At 46.1% G+C, this 19010-nt stretch overlaps 1 protein-coding gene and 2 long non-coding RNA genes across 4 annotated transcripts in view; 1 reads left to right on the top strand and 2 right to left on the bottom strand.

Annotated features, from left to right (window-relative positions):
- The window catches only part of LOC138747395 (uncharacterized), a 58276-nt gene extending 54849 nt beyond the window's left edge, over positions 1-3427 (bottom strand). The window contains exon 1 of the long non-coding RNA XR_011347473.1: positions 3283-3427. This is a non-coding gene — a long non-coding RNA (uncharacterized lncRNA). The remainder of the gene's footprint in view (positions 1-3282) is intronic.
- Positions 3428-8739: 5312 nt separating this feature from the next.
- Positions 8740-9916, bottom strand: LOC138747394 (uncharacterized). 2 transcript variants are annotated; one of them, XR_011347471.1, is made up of 2 exons: positions 9427-9916; positions 8740-8953 (listed from the first exon to the last, which is right to left on the bottom strand). It is a non-coding gene; the product is annotated as an uncharacterized lncRNA (long non-coding RNA). The 2 variants fall into 2 exon arrangements; XR_011347472.1 differs by having other exon boundaries at positions 9450-9916.
- On the top strand, positions 9889-13369 carry LOC138747391 (tubulin alpha-1A chain-like). The gene is made up of 4 exons (XM_069906550.1): positions 9889-9942; positions 11405-11627; positions 11714-11862; positions 11966-13369. Exons 1-4 carry the CDS (start codon positions 9904-9906, stop codon positions 12944-12946), a joined length of 1392 nt encoding a protein of 463 aa, XP_069762651.1. The 5' UTR covers positions 9889-9903; the 3' UTR covers positions 12947-13369.
- The last annotated feature ends 5641 nt before the right edge of the window (positions 13370-19010 follow it).

Raw genomic sequence — 19010 nt, 5'->3', positions numbered from 1 at the left:
GTGTGTATAACTATGTATGCATAGCTGTGTGTGAGTGTGTGTGTGCGTGCGCGTGTGTGTGTGCATGTGAGTCTGTTTATGCATATGTATGTCTGTGTGTGCCTATTTATGTGTGTCAGTGTGCGTGTGTGTGTTTGAGTTTGTATGCCTGTATCTGTGTGTGTGTGTGTGACTATGTAAGCATTGATGATGTGTTTGTGTGCATCTGTGAGTCTGTATGTCTGTGTGTGCCTGTTTATATGTGCGTGTGTGTGTGTGTGTGTTTGAGTTTGTGTGCCTGTATCTGTGTATGTGTGTATCTGTGTGTGTGTGATACTATGTAAGCATTGATGATGTGTGTTTGAGTGTGTGTGTGTGTCCATGTGCCCGCCTGCATGTCTGCATCTGTGTGTATTTGTGTGTGTGTGTGTGTGACTATGTATGCATGGCTGAGTGTGTGTAAGTATCTGTGTTTGTATGTGTGTATGTGCGTGTGTGACTATGTAAGCATTGATGATGTGTGTTTGAGTGTGTGTGTGTGTCCATGTGCCCGCCTGCATGTCTGCATCTGTGTGTATTTGTGTGTGTGTGTGTGTGTGTGTGACTATGTATACATGGCTGTGTGTGTGTATGTGCATGTGTCTACATCTGTGTGTGTATATCTGTGTGTATGTGTATGTGTGTGCTTGTATGTGTGTATTTGTGTGTGTGACTATGTATGCATGGCTCTGTGTGTGAGTGTGTGTGTATGTGCAAGCGTCTACGTCTGTGTCTGTGTGTCTATCTATCTGTGTGTCTGTGCTTGTATGTGTGCATTTGTGTGTGTGTGACTTATGCATGGCTGTGTGTGTGTGTGTATATCTGCGTTTGTATGTATGTATGTGTCTGTGTGACTATGCATGCATGGCAGTGTGTGTGTGTGTGTGTGTGTTTGTCTGTGTATATGTCAGTGTCAATGTGCAAGTGTGTGTTTGAGTTTGTGTGTTTGTGTGTATGTGCACGCATCCACAATCTGTGTGTGTGTGTGTGTGTGTGTGTGTGTGTGTGTGTGTGTGTGTGTGTGTGTGTGTGTGTGTGTGTGTGTGTGTGTGTCTGTCTGTCTGTGTTTGTATGTGTGTATGTGATTATGTATGCATGGCTCTGTGTATGTGTCTGTGAGTCCGTTTATGTGCATGCATGTGTTTTGTCTGTGTAAGTGCCAGTATTTGAGTTTGTGTATCTGTGTGTGTATGTCTGTGTGCGAGTGTGTCTGTGTGTGTGTCTATGCTTGTATGTGTGTATTTGTGTGTGTGACTATGTATGCATGGCTGTGTGTGTGTGTGTGTGTGTGTATGTGCGCGAGTCCACGTCTGTGTGTGTGTGTGTGTGTGTGTGTGTGTGTGTATGTGCGCGAGTCCACGTCTGTGTGTGTGTGTCTGTCTGTCTGTGTAACTGTGTGTGTCTGTGCTTGTATGTATGTACTTTTGTGGGTGTGTGTGTGAGAGAGACAGAGGGAGAATCAATTCATGAGGTGGGCAGCTTTTTGACTGATGGAGAGGCTAAAAATACAGTGCCTGAGGCTTAATATTGCAGCAGTTGCAATTTACCCTAAAGCATTAATTTAGGGAAGGGCTCAATAAAAGCAGCTTGACTTTTCAGAGATCACCTTTAAGCTGAAGAGTCTATCTGAAGAAAGATTCTTAGCCAGAAAGGTTTCAGAGGCAATGAGAAAAAGGAAGAAACTCCTCCATGAGAATATTATTTCTTCCCATAGTACAAAGTAGTAAATGTAAACTGCAGCACAACTGACCAAAACACACCACTTTTGCCACAGAATCAGATTCAATTCCCAATCTCAGGCTTTGAGCACAAAAGCTTGGCTGACTCACCAGTGCAGTAATGAGGGAGTGGTGCATTGTCAGAGTTTAAATAAGGGGACTGGTCCTGCTCTGACAGGTAGGTGCAAATAATGGCAAGGCATTATTTCGAAGAAGTGAAACATGAAAGTCTGCAGACGCTGTGATTGAGGTAAAAAGACACTGAAATGCAGGAGGAACCCAGGCAGTCTATTCAGCATCTATTGGAGACAAAGATATATCACCGATGTTTCGGGCCTGAGCCCTTCTTCAAGGAATAAGCAAATAATAAGCAAAAAACAGGAAATCTCAGAATAGTGATAGTGTTGGCTGGGGGAGGAGTCTAGAGCAACAAAGGTGATAATTGGATATGATAAGGGGAGAAGTGAGAATTGATTTGGCTCTGTGAAAGGAGACAGGGAAAAGGGAGAGAGACAGAGCTGGGGGAATGTGACAGGGGAGAAGGGGAGGGGGGAGGTTTAACAGAAACCAAGAGAAGTCAATGTTAATGCCATCCGGTTGGAGGGTGCCCAGACGGATGATGAGGTATTGTTCATTCATTTTGTGGGTGGCCTCAGCCTGGGAGTGCGTGAGACCATGGGCAGACATGTCAGCAAGGGAATGGGATGGGGAATTGAAATGGGTGGTCCCTGGAAGATCCCAGACTGAGACCACCTGCAAATTGATGGAACAATAATTCATCTTCTGTCAGGGCACCCTCCAACCAGATGGTTTAACATTAACTTATTTGGCTTTCGTTAAACACCCTTCCCCCAATTTCTCCCCCCCCCCCCCACCCCCCCACCGTCACCTTTCCCCAGCTCTCTCTCCCCCTTTTCCCTGTCTCCTTTCACAGAGCCAAAGTCAATTCTCACCTCTCCCCTGATCCTATCCAGTTAACACCTTGTGTTGGTCTGGACTCCTCCCCACTGTCTGTGTTCTGAGATTTCCTATTTTTTGCCCATTCTGCCTATTCCTTGCTTATTTCTTGAGGAAGGGCTCAGGCCTGAAATGTCGGTAATATATGGACGCTGCAAGTCCAGCTGAGTTCCTCCAGCATTTTTGTGTGTTTTTACTATTTTGAAGAAGACCAGGGAAGTTATCCTCAGTGCTGTCGTCAATATTTGTTACACAGACAGCTGCATCACTTTGTTAGTATCGCATTGATGTTTTGGGAGAACTTGCTGTGTAACAATACGTTTGCTCTGTTTCCTGCATGAGTACACTTCATTCACTGCCAAGTGCTTTGAAACAACTGGAGTCTTTGTAAGAGATGCTAGGAGCTAACCAGAGTCTGAGTTCTCCATTTTAAAATTTCAGTCGAAGGAAGAAGACCTGCATAGTTATACAAGGATACTGAATACTGGAAGTTGCAATACTCACTGGAAACCAAATTGCAAATACAGTTAATTGTATGGATGTGATAGCAATCACAGGCTCCAATGTGTGATAAAAGAAAGCTTCTAACCTGATAGGGTGAAAGACAGTCTCCATGCCAACAGAGCCATTCATCTCCTAGCAACAGGATTGAAGAATCAGCAGTCCATCCTAATTAGCTTTGCCTGATGCAATCTACGAGAGATGAGGTGCATGAGGGATTACCGGCATTTAGCTTGCCTGATGCGTTCTGGAATAATCATTGAACAAAAGCACAGTTTAAAAATAACGTAAATATTTGCCTTTATTTGATTGTTAAACTAATATTAAAAAAGATAAGTGGTCGATCTATTCTATATCAAAAACTACAGACATAATTCAGACGTTCATGATTCACATTTCCAACGAACCTTTGTTCATAAATTCAGAGTCAGTAACCATTGATCAGCAAAACCCTTAGGATTAAAAAGAAAGAAAGCCTTGAATTTCTATAGTGCCTTTCTGCTTGGCCTTATGTTCTCTATAACCAACCACTGCAGTGTAATGCAGAAAACATGGCAGCCAGTTTGTGTACTGGAAACTCCCAACAAGTTAAGTCTGAATTTAACATTTCATCCGAAAGAGAGTGCCTCTGACAGTGCAACCTATATTGTCATGTTCTGGAGTGGGACGATCCTCTGATTCAGGCAAGAATGTTATTGGCATGGCTGACAGTTAAGAATATGGCTGCATCAATATGCCAGGAGATACCCAGAAAGTAGAGACCTGAAAGCTCATTCTGAGTCATCAGGGCAGCAGAAAGCCACTACAGTCCCTTCAAGTGAAATCAGTCATGGGTTAATTTCTTCTTCAGTGACTCCTGTACATGAATATCAAATGTGAATATCATCTGAGCTGATTCTGATGCCATCTATAATTGCCAATGGTTTCCCTCTTGAATGAGCCAGAGGAGGAAGGACTGGAATGATGTGTAAATGAACCATGCAAGTTGACATAAAAGCAGTAGGGTTTAAGATGGCCAGATATACATTTGTGGAAATTGTTGATGCAGGAATCTTCAGCAAGCAGAAGGTCTCAATCGCCAGGCAGCATCCGTGGAGAGAAATAGTCAATTGTTTTGGGTCAGGACATTTTGAAGATGATGGGATGGGGAGATATCAAGCATAAAAGTGGGATGGGGAAGGTGCAAGGGAGGGGCCAAGAGATGATAGGGTACTAGACAAATGACTGGGAGAGGTGGAGAGATGGGTGGAGGAAAGGATCACTTAGGGTGGGGGGGGGGGGATATTGATAGAAAAGTGAGTATGGGACCAGGTGGAAAGTGGATACATTTATGATGTTGAAGTTTAATGTACCTTTTTATTATCTGCACCATTTAAAATCCATTATGTCCATTAATGTTACAGTTCCTTTACTCAAACATTATCACAGTACAACAGAGTGTGCAGGTTTTCTCGAAAATTCTGCCAATAAATCCACAGTAGCAATCACAGTAGCCTGAAATGGATCTATTTTAGTCAATTTATTCATCTCACTGGAGGATAAGGATGGAATAACTGTGTATGATGGCTTTGAATTCCCACTCATACATGAGAATGATTGCACTTGAATGATTTCAACTTTTTTCCCCACTCACATACCACCTTAAGTAATCCCTTACAGATATATCCTATGCCATAGGTGCTCTGTGGTTAGTAAGGGATTACTTAAGGAGGTATGTAAGTTGGGAAAGAAAGGTTGAGATCCACTGCACTAGAATAATGAGATTTTGCTAATCGAGAAAGGGAGACTCACTGGGTTTCTTTTCACTTGAAGTAATCATATGGGGAATCCAGAAGAAACTTCTTTACCTGAAAGACCATCAGGATTATGGAAGTTGTTTCCATGGGTAGCTGAGATGAATAGCACTTTGGAATTAAAGGGAGCTAAATCTTCTTTTGTGGAAAGGGTGAATATTGTTTCATACTGGTAGAGTTAGAGGAGAATGGAAGGGTAGACACTGGCGTCACTAGGGGTGTGCAGACCGCACCAGGTGACATCATCAGAAGGAGTGACACCAAAATGACTGTCGATAAACCTTTTGTGCAGTGTTTCAGCAGAAATTGATTCTTTTAATAAAAAATCCCTGTAGTTCATTATAACAACAAACATTTTTTTGTAAGCCCAGCTTACATGTATTAATATACCTACAAGGCTAAACTCAACGTTCATTTACTTTTTGAACCTTCTAATGCGCTCCAGTCAGAGCTGTCATTTTATTACCCTTCTCCATTAACAATGGCGTGAAGCAAGGCTGTGTTCTCGCACCAACCCTCTTTTCAATCTTCTTCAGCATGATGCTGAACCAAGCCATGAAAGACCCCAACAATGAAGACGCTGTTTACATCCGGTACCGCACGGATGGCAGTCTCTTCAATCTGAGGCGCCTGCAAGCTCACACCAAGACACAAGAGAAACTTGTCCGTGAACTACTCTTTGCAGACGATGCCGCTTTAGTTGCCCATTCAGAGCCAGCTCTTCAGCGCTTGACGTCCTGCTTTGCGGAAACTGCCAAAATGTTTGGCCTGGAAGTCAGCCTGAAGAAAACTGAGGTCCTCCATCAGCCAGCTCCCCACCATGACTACCAGCCCCCCCACATCTCCATCGGGCACACAAAACTCAAAACGGTCAACCAGTTTACCTATCTCGGCTGCACCATTTCATCAGATGCAAGGATCGACAATGAGATAGACAACAGACTCGCCAAGGCAAATAGCGCCTTTGGAAGACTACACAAAAGAGTCTGGAAAAACAACCAACTGAAAAACCTCACAAAGATAAGCGTATACAGAGCCGTTGTCATACCCACACTCCTGTTCGGCTCCGAATCATGGGTCCTCTACCGGCACCACCTACGGCTCCTAGAACGCTTCCACCAGCGTTGTCTCCGCTCCATCCTCAACATCCATTGGAGCGCTCACACCCCTAACGCCGAGGTACTCGAGATGGCAGAGGTCGACAGCATCGAGTCCACGCTGCTGAAGATCCAGCTGCGCTGGATGGGTCACGTCTCCAGAATGGAGGACCATCGCCTTCCCAAGATCGTATTATATGGCGAGCTCTCCACTGGCCACCGTGACAGAGGTGCACCAAAGAAAAGGTACAAGGACTGCCTAAAGAAATCTCTTGGTGCCTGCCACATTGACCACCGCCAGTGGGCTGATAACGCCTCAAACCGTGCATCTTGGCGCCTCACAGTTTGGCGGGCAGCAGCCTCCTTTGAAGAAGACCGCAGAGCCCACCTCACTGACAAAAGGCAAAGGAGGAAAAACCCAACACCCAACCCCAACCAACCAATTTTCCCTTGCAACCGCTGCAATCGTGTCTGCCTGTCCCGCATCGGACTGGTCAGCCACAAACGAGCCTGCAGCTGACGTGGACTTTTTACCCCCTCCATAAATCTTCGTCCGCGAAGCCAAGCCAAAGACAATGACGCTTCAAATCATCATTTCATCTGCACCAGCAAGCGCTGTTGTTTTCGTTGCTGCTGGTAATTTTATAGTGTTAGAAACAGAAGTACCTTCACAGAAATTGCTCGAGACAAAAATTGAGAACAAAGAACATTTATTATACAACAATGCGAAGTTGGGTGCTTCCCCTTACCCTGGGAATACACACATACACTGGGGCTCACCCAACTTTTATACAGTTGATTTCAGTATAGGAATACCCTCCCCCTTACATTCTTCTGCCTCCTGGATGAGTTTGGCATTAGGCAATCAATCCTGTCTGCCTACGTGCTGTTTCTGTGAACTTGGAGGACCAGGGGGTATCCTGTCGGTGACCTTGTCCTCATTCACACCTTCCTGACTCTCAGGGCTGACTAACTTCTTACATGCAGAACTTGCTAATTCTGTCTAAGGCTAGAAGACCCTTATCTTATTCAGACTAACTTTACTTCCTACATTCTATTATCTATTATCTATCCTTATCTTATTCATTCTGGTGAACTTGCTGATTCTGTCTAAAAGGCTAGAAGACCCTTATCTTATTCAGACTAACATTCTAATATCTATTCTTATCCTGTTCATACTGGATTTATTCATTTACCCATATATCGATACTAGTTTCCTCATCTTCATATTTTTATATCAGTTTTACTCATCTCTCACAATAGTCACTGCTTTTGTCAAATTTTCTGGGTGACACCAACCCTCGTGATGCCACTGAGGGTAGAAGCTCTAGTAGAAAGCATGAAGACCAAGATGGACTGTTTCTGGACTGCATGTTTCATAAATCTCCATATATTACAATGCAACAACTCTTACAAGGGTAGGCAATTGAGATCAAGCCATGCTGCAGAGTTGCCCCACTCCCTCCCTGACGAAGGTAGAATGGCCCTTTTTGTGAACAGTGTTGTGGCCATGCATGTCTCTCTGGGAAAAGAGATAAACAGAAGCCAAATTAATTCGCTCCAGTCTACGGTGACTATGTTATTTCATCGCAAATGGCAGGGAGACAATGCAACTCTACAATTGCATGGCCTAGTTTGTGCAGCTCAGAGAAACAAATAAAGTCATGCGTAGACAATCACTATTTTGGCTTTATTGTCACGCTGGTGCGGATACTACATTTATGCAACCTAGAGGAAATTTTAAAATCTGTCTAATGCTGTATTAATCCAACACAGCCACTGTATTTTAATATTTTGCATTCCGCTTATAAATACATATGCGGATGGATAAAAAATTATAGGAATTCAAGAAGGAATCCCCGTTTTAGGAACTGCTAAAAACAACCTCCCCAAATTGTACATTTTACAGCGGAAATTTTCATGTTCACTGTCGTAGCTGCTCTCCGGAGACTGGTCATTCATGTCATGTTGTACCAAATGACCACAGCCGCTGCTTTTTTTCGCACAAGTTCCTGCCCAAGACCGGGGTGGGGCGTTGGGGGGAGACAAAAACGATGGTGGAAATCACTGCAGTATGAATCACATGGAGTAATACCACTGCAGTACTGTTCACGTGGTATCAGGAGCTGCCCATCCTTTTGAAATTGATCAAGTTTCATAGGAGCAAAGAGTAACCTTCCAAATCATCAAATGGTTAAATTACTCTGTATAAAATAGGTAACGCAAGTTAGATTTTATTCGAGACAGACGCAGTCCCGGCTGCCATTCACTATCTGGCCTCGTCAGAACCTTTCGATTCTTTGTAATCTCTACACAATCGTTTGGAAACATTTTCCTCTTACACCTGATTGTTGGTTCAAGCTGCAGTTAGCTTTGTCTTTTTAAAATATAGCACAGAGAGACTAAGTTCATGTTCATATACAAAACATTCAGTATTATTTCTGTGCTGATTTCTACCTTGGTATAGTCAAGATCACCTAAAGAAACGGGTGAAGAAGTGGAGACGCAGGATTTTAGGGAAAAGCCTTTTGTTGTCAAAAGCCTGACAAAGTCAGAAAGAGGTGCCTTCTTTAACCTTGCAACACGGGGACAAAAACGAAATGTTCTAAATATCCCTGAAAGATTCTGTGTCGTGGAATAAAACCGACTAAAAACAAAAGGCCACCTTTTATTTCTCCCGCAAATGGTGATATTGTTTCGAGGTTGACATGGCAGCGGCAGGGAGACGGCATGAGGGAACGCGGGGTCCACCCAGGAATGGATTGCAATGTGCGGAACGTTCCTGCTCCATGGCGAGGAATCCAAACCTCGCGTCGTCCCAACTGAAACAAAGAGCCCTTGTAGCCTGCATCGCTGATGTTGCGATTGCCTGTAAATAACACACCGCTCATTACATTCAGATTCTAATCAACCAATGCTGCCGTTCAGCCATTAATCTCACACCGTGTGATTTATTGCATCAAAAAAAATTTAGTGACTTATGAAAAAGGGCTTTGATGAAGGGCTCAAGCCTGATACATTGGTTGTGTATCTTTACTATATAAAGGACATTGTTGACCTGCTGAGCTTTTCCAGATTTGTGTATGCGATTTACATTAAAAAGGGCAAGCCTAACTCATTTTAAAGAAAATGTATGTATGGTGTCCTCAATCTAATGTGTAGATTTCTTTCTGATTTCGACTAAACAAAGAAACAGCACTAATATTTACGTTAACAGGAGCAAAATATTTGACGTTTTAGTATAATAGCGATTGAAATTGTTCCTAAAATGCATTATAATTTATAAATTATTTTCGCTTTCACAATTTTACATTTGATCAAATCTCAGCCTTTGTCACAAACCACAAGTGGTCAAGGCGATTAACTTATTCTGGTGGGTTCCTCCAATCAAGACTGGCGAAATACATAACGGAGGACGTGTCCGCCTATCAGCGAGGAAACATTCTGGCGGTTCCCCATCACTCAAACTCGCGTCCTCCAATGAGAGCGGGACCGCTGCCCAGGTTCCGGAGTCTGGCCTGAGTATAAGAACATGTCTCTCCCGTCTGTATTGTAGGTTCTTTCTTACGACGACCCGTAAAAGTCGCGCTGTAGGAAGAAGTTTCTTAAGCCTTCTCTTTATTCCATTTTCATTGTCTTCGACCAAGGACCAGGCATCATGGTAAGATGCTGTTTAATGCAAAAAGTTTTGTTTTCTCCTGCACAGAACCTACACGACCCAGTCTGACTGTGCGGTAATGATTTTGTTCCTTAGGAAAGATTAGATGTAATGCACTGGACACATTGGTGTGTTAAAGATAAACATTAAGGGGTACTTTGATGAAGTCATCGGATGGTGGGAGGAGACAATGGTGTGAGGTGGGTTGTGTTGTCAACGTTTTGTGCCATGTCTGAATTTATTTAAAAAGGCAACAAGCCTTGAAAAAATAATGGATAAAGGGTAGAATATGTTTGTAATATTCACAAACAAAACAAATGTTCTGTTAAGAGAACAACGTCATTATAAATTCCGAAGATACACTCTATTAGGGGAGTGGACCATTTTTTTAAATGACAAGGCGATCAATAAGGATTTACGCTAGATGTGTCTAAAAACACTTGATTTTTAATACAATAGGGAGTGGCTGGAAGTACAGGATGTGAGCTGAATGTCAGTTTTCGCCTTAAATGCTTGGCTTTGTCGGGGAAACTAACACTTTGGGTGACTTCATTTCCTCCTGTGCTTTTGTCTACCGCAACTGTTAGAATAAGATCCAGCCCGTTCCTAGATGATACCACTGCAGGTCTGCAGACGAACGGCATTGCATCAGGAAGATCGTGCAGAATGCCAACGTCAAACCAGGTCACCCGAAAAACCTGCAACATTCGAAAGATACCAAGTGTAGAGTTTGAATTTGACGTTGGGATTGGTAACCGAGAAAGAATCCCTTCTTTCCGCTAGGGTGCTATCATGGGAGGAGGGAAAAAATCACGACTTGATCTCTGCTTAAAACAATGGGATGAGTGAGCGGTAGGTGGAGGCATTCCGCACTGCAGTGTAGCCCCACCCAGGTTCAACATGAGAACCAACGAGTTCCAGCAAGCAGCTCATGAATATTGAACCTGAAGAATAGCAATGGCTGAGCTGCTCTCAGCCCAGCGGATATGGTTTTTCAAGATTAGTTTTTTTTCCCCAATAAAACATCTCTAGAATTGGAGCAAACCTATCCCCAGATATTAACTATACCTTTACAGACGCCACCTTTTCTTTGAAGTATTTTGAAGTGTCAGCAGGTTTGCAGTCTTAAACAAAAGAACGTTTAGGTACAGATGAGGATGTCATTTGAGAATTCGACTGTGATTTTTAAAATGCCAACTTAGTGAGCGCAAACTGGTACAAGAATGCACTTTAGAATGCTGATATTTAATTGCACTTCATTTGAACAAAATTAAGGGTGAAGTAATGATACCTGAGTTAGCAAATTGAATCCTGTTTTTAACCACAAGACCATGAACCCTTTTTGACACTTCATTCATGCGTTCTGGGGAAGTGTCAAAGCATTATCCCAGTCCACTTTTTAATCATTGAGAAATGTGACCTCCAATATTGGCAGTGACTGGTCTTGTGACCCTTTTCAGTCAGTGAATCCTTGTCCACTTTTTGTACCCTTGACTAATGCCTGACTGATCAAAGGTGAAAACCACAATCTGCAGTCTTGTTGGCAGAAGCAATGTGCAGTGATTGTCCAAACACTTGCGTTTATCAACATAGAGTCATGAACTGGCATAGATGTGGAGAGATAATTCAAGTAGTTGATTGTGACTGTTTATTCCTTCACAGCGTGAGTGCATCAGTATCCACGTGGGCCAGGCTGGTGTCCAGATTGGCAATGCCTGCTGGGAGCTGTACTGCTTGGAACATGGCATCCAGCCTGATGGTCAGATGCCCAGTGATAAGACCATTGGGGGCGGTGACGATTCCTTCAACACATTCTTCAGTGAGACAGGAGCAGGCAAGCACGTACCCAGAGCTGTGTTTGTGGACCTGGAACCAACAGTGATAGGTAAGTGCCCATGTTTATTTCATCACTTTTTCCTTCTCTTCCCCCCACCCCCTTGACATGGCTACTGAACAAGCTCCTCTTTTCAGATGAGGTTCGTACTGGTACTTATCGCCAGCTCTTCCACCCTGAGCAACTCATTACTGGGAAAGAAGATGCGGCCAATAACTATGCCCGAGGTCATTACACAATTGGCAAGGAGATCATTGACCTGGTCCTGGACAGAGTTCGTAAACTAGTAAGTACACTACCTTCTAGAGAACTGGAGATGTGAGCAAATTGTTTCTGCAGCTGGTCATTTTTAGATGCCTTGTGTCTAAATGTACACTTGTGTTCCACAGGCTGACCAATGCACAGGTCTCCAGGGTTTCTTAGTCTTCCACAGTTTTGGCGGTGGCACTGGTTCCGGTTTTACGTCCCTGCTGATGGAGCGTCTGTCTGTCGACTATGGCAAGAAGTCCAAGCTTGAATTCTCCATCTACCCAGCGCCACAAGTGTCTACAGCTGTAGTAGAGCCCTACAATTCCATCCTAACCACCCATACCACCCTAGAGCACTCAGATTGTGCTTTCATGGTTGACAATGAAGCCATCTATGACATCTGCCGTAGAAACCTTGACATTGACCGACCAACTTACACCAACCTGAACAGATTAATAGGCCAAATAGTGTCCTCCATCACAGCCTCCCTCCGTTTTGATGGTGCCCTGAATGTTGATCTGACTGAGTTCCAGACCAACTTAGTGCCATATCCCCGTATCCACTTCCCATTGGCCACCTATGCCCCTGTTATCTCTGCTGAGAAAGCCTACCATGAGCAGCTTTCTGTATCTGAGATAACCAATGCTTGCTTTGAGCCAGCTAATCAGATGGTCAAATGTGACCCACGCCATGGCAAGTACATGGCCTGCTGCCTTCTTTATCGTGGTGATGTGGTCCCAAAAGATGTCAATGCAGCCATCGCCACCATCAAAACCAAACGTACCATCCAATTTGTGGATTGGTGCCCAACTGGTTTCAAGGTTGGGATCAACTACCAGCCTCCCACTGTGGTACCTGGAGGTGACTTGGCCAAGGTGCAGCGAGCTGTGTGTATGCTGAGCAACACCACCGCTATTGCTGAAGCTTGGGCTCGCCTGGACCACAAATTTGATCTGATGTATGCCAAGCGTGCCTTTGTTCATTGGTATGTTGGTGAGGGTATGGAGGAAGGAGAGTTCTCAGAGGCCCGAGAGGATATGGCTGCTCTGGAGAAGGATTATGAGGAAGTGGGTGTTGATTCAGTGGAAGGCGAGGGAGAAGAGGAAGGTGAAGAGTATTAAAACATGGTGCTGCTGCAACAGGGAACAAAGACAAATGTAAGAAACATCGTGGGTTAAATATGATCAAGATTGACCAACAAAGTGGATTACTTTCATTAGTGACAAACTCTAAATGATGCTCACTTATTGTTCAAATTTTCACATTCCATATTTATTTTTTTAGTTTCTGTACTTTGACCTCTCTGTGCTGCATTCTACTCATTATGTCATGCATCATTCATTGATCTCAACTGGTTTTGGGTCAATGGAAAACTCTTCTATTTAAAGAAGTTGTAATTTGAATTGATTTGCATAGATCATAATCTGTAACAATGATGTTTCTCAAGAAATTGGACGACGAGAGCGCAAAAGCACTTTGTTGTAAATCTAACCCACGTGTTCTGTCTTGATTGCTTTCTCAATAAATAATATCCCTGTCTTTAAGTTGTCTGCATTGGATTGTCATTTCTTTTTGACTATCAAACTCCTTGCCTAGTAAACCACATGAATATGGTAGTTTCCATTATAAGGAGCTGAACAAAAACCTGCATTTTCACACCATGTATTAGTCAACCAATTCATTTTTGGACAGTTGTCTTAAAAGCTTGGTAGAAATAAGGGGTTTAACTCCCTATAAGGAAGGGGTTGAGGGGGAGAGAATTTTAAAGGTTGTGTCTTGGCAAATGAACATAGTGGATTGGCTGGACATGCCTTAGAATATTTGTATATACTGTGATAATGAATCTTAGAGTTTTTTGAGATTACAAAGAAAGTAGATGAAGGAAAGGCTGTGGATGTTGTCTACATGGACTTTAAGGCCTTCAACAAGGTCCCAAATGGGAGATTAGTTAAGAAGGTTCAGACACTGTTTCCATGGAGAGGTAGTAAACTGGATTCAAAATTGGCTGAATGGGAGAAGACACAGTAGTGGTGGATGATTGCTTCTCGGACTGGGGGCCTGTGATTAGTAGTGTGCCTCAGGGATTAGTGCTGGGACCATTGTTGATTGTGGTCTGACGTGGACCTTTACCCCCTCCATAAATCTTCATCCGTGAAGCCAAGCCAAAGAAAGATATGAATGATCTGGATGATGTGGTAAATTGGATCAGAAAGCTTGCTGATGACACTAAAATTAGAGGTGTTATGGACAGCGAGGAAGGCTTTCAAAGCTTGGGGAGGGATTTGGACAAACTGGGGAATATGACAGATGGAATGTAATGCAGACAAGTGAGGATTGGAAAGACAAACCAAGGTAGGAAATACACAGTAAATGGTCGAGCACTGAGGAATGCGGTGGAACAAAGGGATCTGGGAATAAAGATACCTAATTCCTTGAAAGTGGTGTCACAGGCAGACAGGGTTGGACTTCATAAATCAAAGTACTAAGTATAGGAGTGGGATGTTATGGTGAGGTTGTATAAAACATTGGTGAGGCCAAGTTTAGAGTACTGCATGCCGTGCTGGTTACCTAACTACAGGATGGATCTCAATAATATAGAAAGAGTTCAGAGAAGATTTACTAGGATGTTGCTGGGTCATCAGAAGTTGAGCTTGTGGTTATACACCACTAGCCTACTGCAGGGGGCGATCTCTGAACCTGCAATAAGATCACTGAAGGACAGACCACACCTAGCCGGCTATCAATCAACCACTCAAGATATAATCCTGAGCCGGCCCCTCCCGAGCCAGTCACTCAGGAGTCACCAGTACAGCTACAATTATAGCAAAGACTTTTAACTGAACAAAGCCTGTTGTACAGTTTTTCTCAAGTTTTGTGTCTGCTTCCTGCTGCAGCAGTGCATCACAATTTATTCAGTTAAAATTTAGACCTGCTATGGAAAAGCTAACCGTTGGGAGCCTAGAGATCGACCCTCGTCACCCGGAAGCCCAAGCACACTTTGAAATCTGGAGGCACGCGGTCGAGGCAGTCATCTGGGCACACTGATGTGGTGAACTCGGATCAGAAGGAACTCGTGGTGCTCTGCGTGAAGCTGGGTCCTTGTGCCTTCCAGGCCCTCAAAGACTCTACAGAGTACCTAGAAGCGATGGCTACCCTTGAGGCCATGTACAAGCCCCCAACAAACAGGGTCTATGCCAGATACCTCCTGAGTATTCGGGCCCAGCAGCCAGGTGAGACAACCGAAGCATACCTGGGAGCCCTGCATGAGCCAGCCCGTCTTTGTCTGACAGAGCCTGGGGTGAACGAAAAGGAAGTCGAGAGATTTGTAAGAGACGCCTGTATTTGAGGTCTGCACTCGAGAGCCGCTCGACAGAAGTTACAGGAAGAGCATATCTACTCCCTGGCCCAAACTATAGAGGTAGTCTGCTCCTTGGAGGCTGCAGCCCTCCATGCCAAAGCCTTTGACCCGACTTCCCCAAGCCTCCACGTGGACAGCCCAGACAGCAGCCGTGACTCAGGGACTGCTGGTCGACGAACGCTTCACTGCCGCAGGCGCCCCGCGCCTGTATGAGAACTGTGGGTCCCGGTGTGGGTCAGATCGATAATCGCGCCAAAACTGTCTGGTGAGAAACCAGTTCTGTTCGCAATACGGCAAGAAAGGCCACAATGCAAAAGTATGCCTTTTGAAGCCCACTGGCAGCTCAGTGGCCCTCTACGATCACCTCGCTACCCCCCAGATGCTGCCACATGCGAGGGGTGAGTGACATCATTACTCGGCCTGCAAAGGACGCCACCACCCGCCACTCGCTTCAACCATCGGGGAACAGTGACTTGGATTCCAAGATGGTCCTAGCGGCCACTACACTAAAAAGAGACGTCCCACACAGCCTCGGGCACTCCATGATGGATATCGCTATTAACAGTCAGGTAACAAAATGCCTATTTGACAGCAGCAGCATCAAGAGCTTCATATACCTGAACGTGGCCTGAACCTTTGAGACTTAAAATCTAGCCTACAAGCATTGTTACTGCTTTTGCCGCCCAGGACCGCTCCATAAAAACCATCGGGTGCTGGTCTGTTGATCTGACTGTGGGGGTGGGGAAGACATACAACGGGTTCAGGCTCCTGGTCGTGCCCAAAGTCTGTGCCCCGGTCCTCTTAGGCTTAGATTTCCAGTGCCACCTGCAAAGCATCACCTTCACTTTTGGTGGGCCCCTACCCCTGCTCACGCTCCACCCACCACCCCCAGCCTCTCCACACTGTGCATCACCCCTCCCGCCCTCTACTCCTACCTCACACCAGACTGCAAACCGATAGCCGCCAGAAGCAGGCACTATTGCGCAGCTGATAGAGAATTCATTAAAGCGGAGGTAAAGCGGCTCCTGGCAGAGGGCATCATTGAACCCAGCACCAGCCCATGGAGAGCCCAAGTCTTGGTGGTCAAAGGGAGCAGCAAACCGAGAATGGCCATAGACTACAGTCAGACCATTAACCGGTACACCCAGCTGGATCCCTACCCCTTACCCAGGATAGTCGACATGGTCAACAAGATAGCCCACTTCAGGGTCTTCTCCACAATCGACTTGAAGTTGGCCTATCATAACCCCCTGATCCACATACCGCCTTCGAGGCAGACGGGCGTCTCTACCAGTTCCGCCGAGTTCCATTCAGAGTCACTAATGGGGTCTCTGTCTTCCAGCACGAAATGGACTGCATAGTAGACCGGAACAGCTGAGAGTGACTTTCCCATATTTGGACAGTGTCACCATCTGCGGCCACGACCAGCAGATGCCAACCTGGAGAAACTTCTCCGGACGGCCGAGGAGCTGAACTTCACTTATAACAAAGAGAACTGTGTGTTCAGCATCACCCGCCTCACCATCCTGGGGTACATCGTGGCACATGTTATTGGCCCCTATCCAGAGTGCATGCGCCCATTAATAGAGCTACCCCTCCCACACACGCTCAAGGCCCTCCGCAGGTGCCTTGGCCTCTTCTCTTACTACTCGCAGTGGGTTCCCTGCTTCTCGGACAAGGTCCACCCACTGGCCCAGGCCACCACCTTTCCCCTCCCACCCGAGGCGCAGGCAGCCTTTACCCACATCAGGCAGGACGTTGCAGATGCCACGATGCATGCAGTAGATGAGGACTCCCCATTCCAGGTCGAGTGGGATGCCTCCGATGTGGCCCTTGCCACCACACTCAACCAGGAGGGGCGACCCATCACCTTCTTCTCAAGAACTCTCCATGGTTCTGAGCTCGGGCACTCCACCATTGAAAAGGAGGCTCAAGCAATCGTGGAAGCGGTCTGCCACTGGCGTCACTACCTGGCAGGCAGGAGGTTCACCCTCCTCACCGACCAGTGTGCAGTGGCGTTCATGTTCAGCAGCACCCACAAGGGCAAGATCAAAAACGACAAGATCTTGCGCTGGAGAGTCAAGCTAGCAACATTCAGCTACGAAATCCAGTACCGACTGGGGAAATTCAATGACTCTCCTGATGCCCAATCCCAGACCTGTGCGTCGGCTCAGGCCGACCAGCTGCAGGCACTCCACGAATCCCTCTGCTACCTGGACATTACACGCCTTCACCATTTCATTAAGTCCCGAAACCTCCCATACACCATCCAGGAAATCTGGACCATGACTGAGGCACGCCAGGTCTGTACGGAATGCAAGCCTCGCTTCTTCTGCCCACCCCAGGCCCACGTCGTGAAGGGCACCCTGCCCTTCAAATGCCTCAGTATTGACTTAAAGGGCCCCCTTCCACAAACCAGAGCGTCTACTTCCTCACAGTGATAGATGAGTACTGCCATTTTCCCTTCGCCATCCTGTGCCCAGACACATCCACAGCCACCGTCATCAGGGCAATGACACAGATCTTCACTCAGTTCGGCTACCCCGTATTCGTCCACAGTGACCAGGAGTCCAGGTTCATGAGTGAAGAGCTGCCCCAGTTCCCAACAGCAAGGGACATCGTAACTAGTCACAAGGCTAGTTACAACCCGAGGGACAATGGGCAGGCGGAGCGTGAAAAAGGGGTGATCTGGAAGGCAGTCCTCCTGGTCCTTAAGTCAAAAGGCTGGTCCTTGGACTACTGGCAGGACACCATCCCCAAGGCGCTCTATGCCATTAAGTCGCTCCTGTGCATGGCTACCAACGAAGACCCCACCCCCCCGCCCCCATGAACGTCTGTTTTCATTCCCCAGGAAATGGGCGACTGGAATCTCTCTCCCAGCATGGCTCACGTCTCTGGGACGGGTGCTCCTGTGTAAACACGCACAGGCCCATAAGGCTGACCCTATGGTAGCAGGTGTTCCTCCTACACGCCAACCACAACTACACCTACATCAGGTACCCCAATGGCCAGGAGGACATCGTTTCAACCAGGGATCTGACCTCAGCAGGAGCACCCCCTCGACACAGCAGCCTCCACTGTCTCAGGATCACGTCGGCCCGATGCGTCTTCCCCATCTCGAACACTCATTGCACACTCACACCGCAGGGGACGACCTTTCTCCCCCGCCCCTCCAACGCCTCACAAGCTTGCTGATCAAGGCTGCCCCGGCCACCCAACCGTGCTGTGCCACGTCAACTGCCCCGGTGCCTGGCCTATCTAGCCCTCAGACACCTAGCACGCCCTCGCTGACCTTTGATCAGAAGCCAACCCTGCGACAGTCACAGAGACTCTGATGGCCACCGGACTGTCTAAACCTGTAAATACACATATACCACCTAAGAATGTTGCTAAACACCACCCCCCCGGGACAATTTTAAAGAAGGGGGTGAACGTGGTGATACACCTTTGGCCTACTGCAGGGGGTGATCTCTGTACCTGCAGGAAGATCACCGAAAGACTAACCATACCTGGCCGGCTGTCGATCAGCCAACTTGAATAGACCAAACTCCACCCGGCCGGATGTCAATCAACCACGCGGGATATAATCCTAAGCCGGCCCCTCCCGAGCCAGTCACTCAGGACTCACCAGTACAGCTACCACTGTAACAGAGACATTTAACTGAATAAAGCCTGTTGTAGAGTCTTTCTCAAGTTTTGTGTCTGCTTCCTGCTGCTGCAGCCGTGCATCACAGAGCAACAGGGAAAGATTAAACAAGTTAGGACTTCATTCCTTGGAGTGTAGAAGTGGGGAGATTTGATACAGGTTTACAAAATTATGAGGGGTA

This window comes from Narcine bancroftii, chromosome 12, assembly GCF_036971445.1.
Source record: "Narcine bancroftii isolate sNarBan1 chromosome 12, sNarBan1.hap1, whole genome shotgun sequence".
NCBI lineage: Eukaryota > Metazoa > Chordata > Chondrichthyes > Torpediniformes > Narcinidae > Narcine > Narcine bancroftii.
This window is presented reverse-complemented; position numbering and strand designations above follow the sequence as displayed.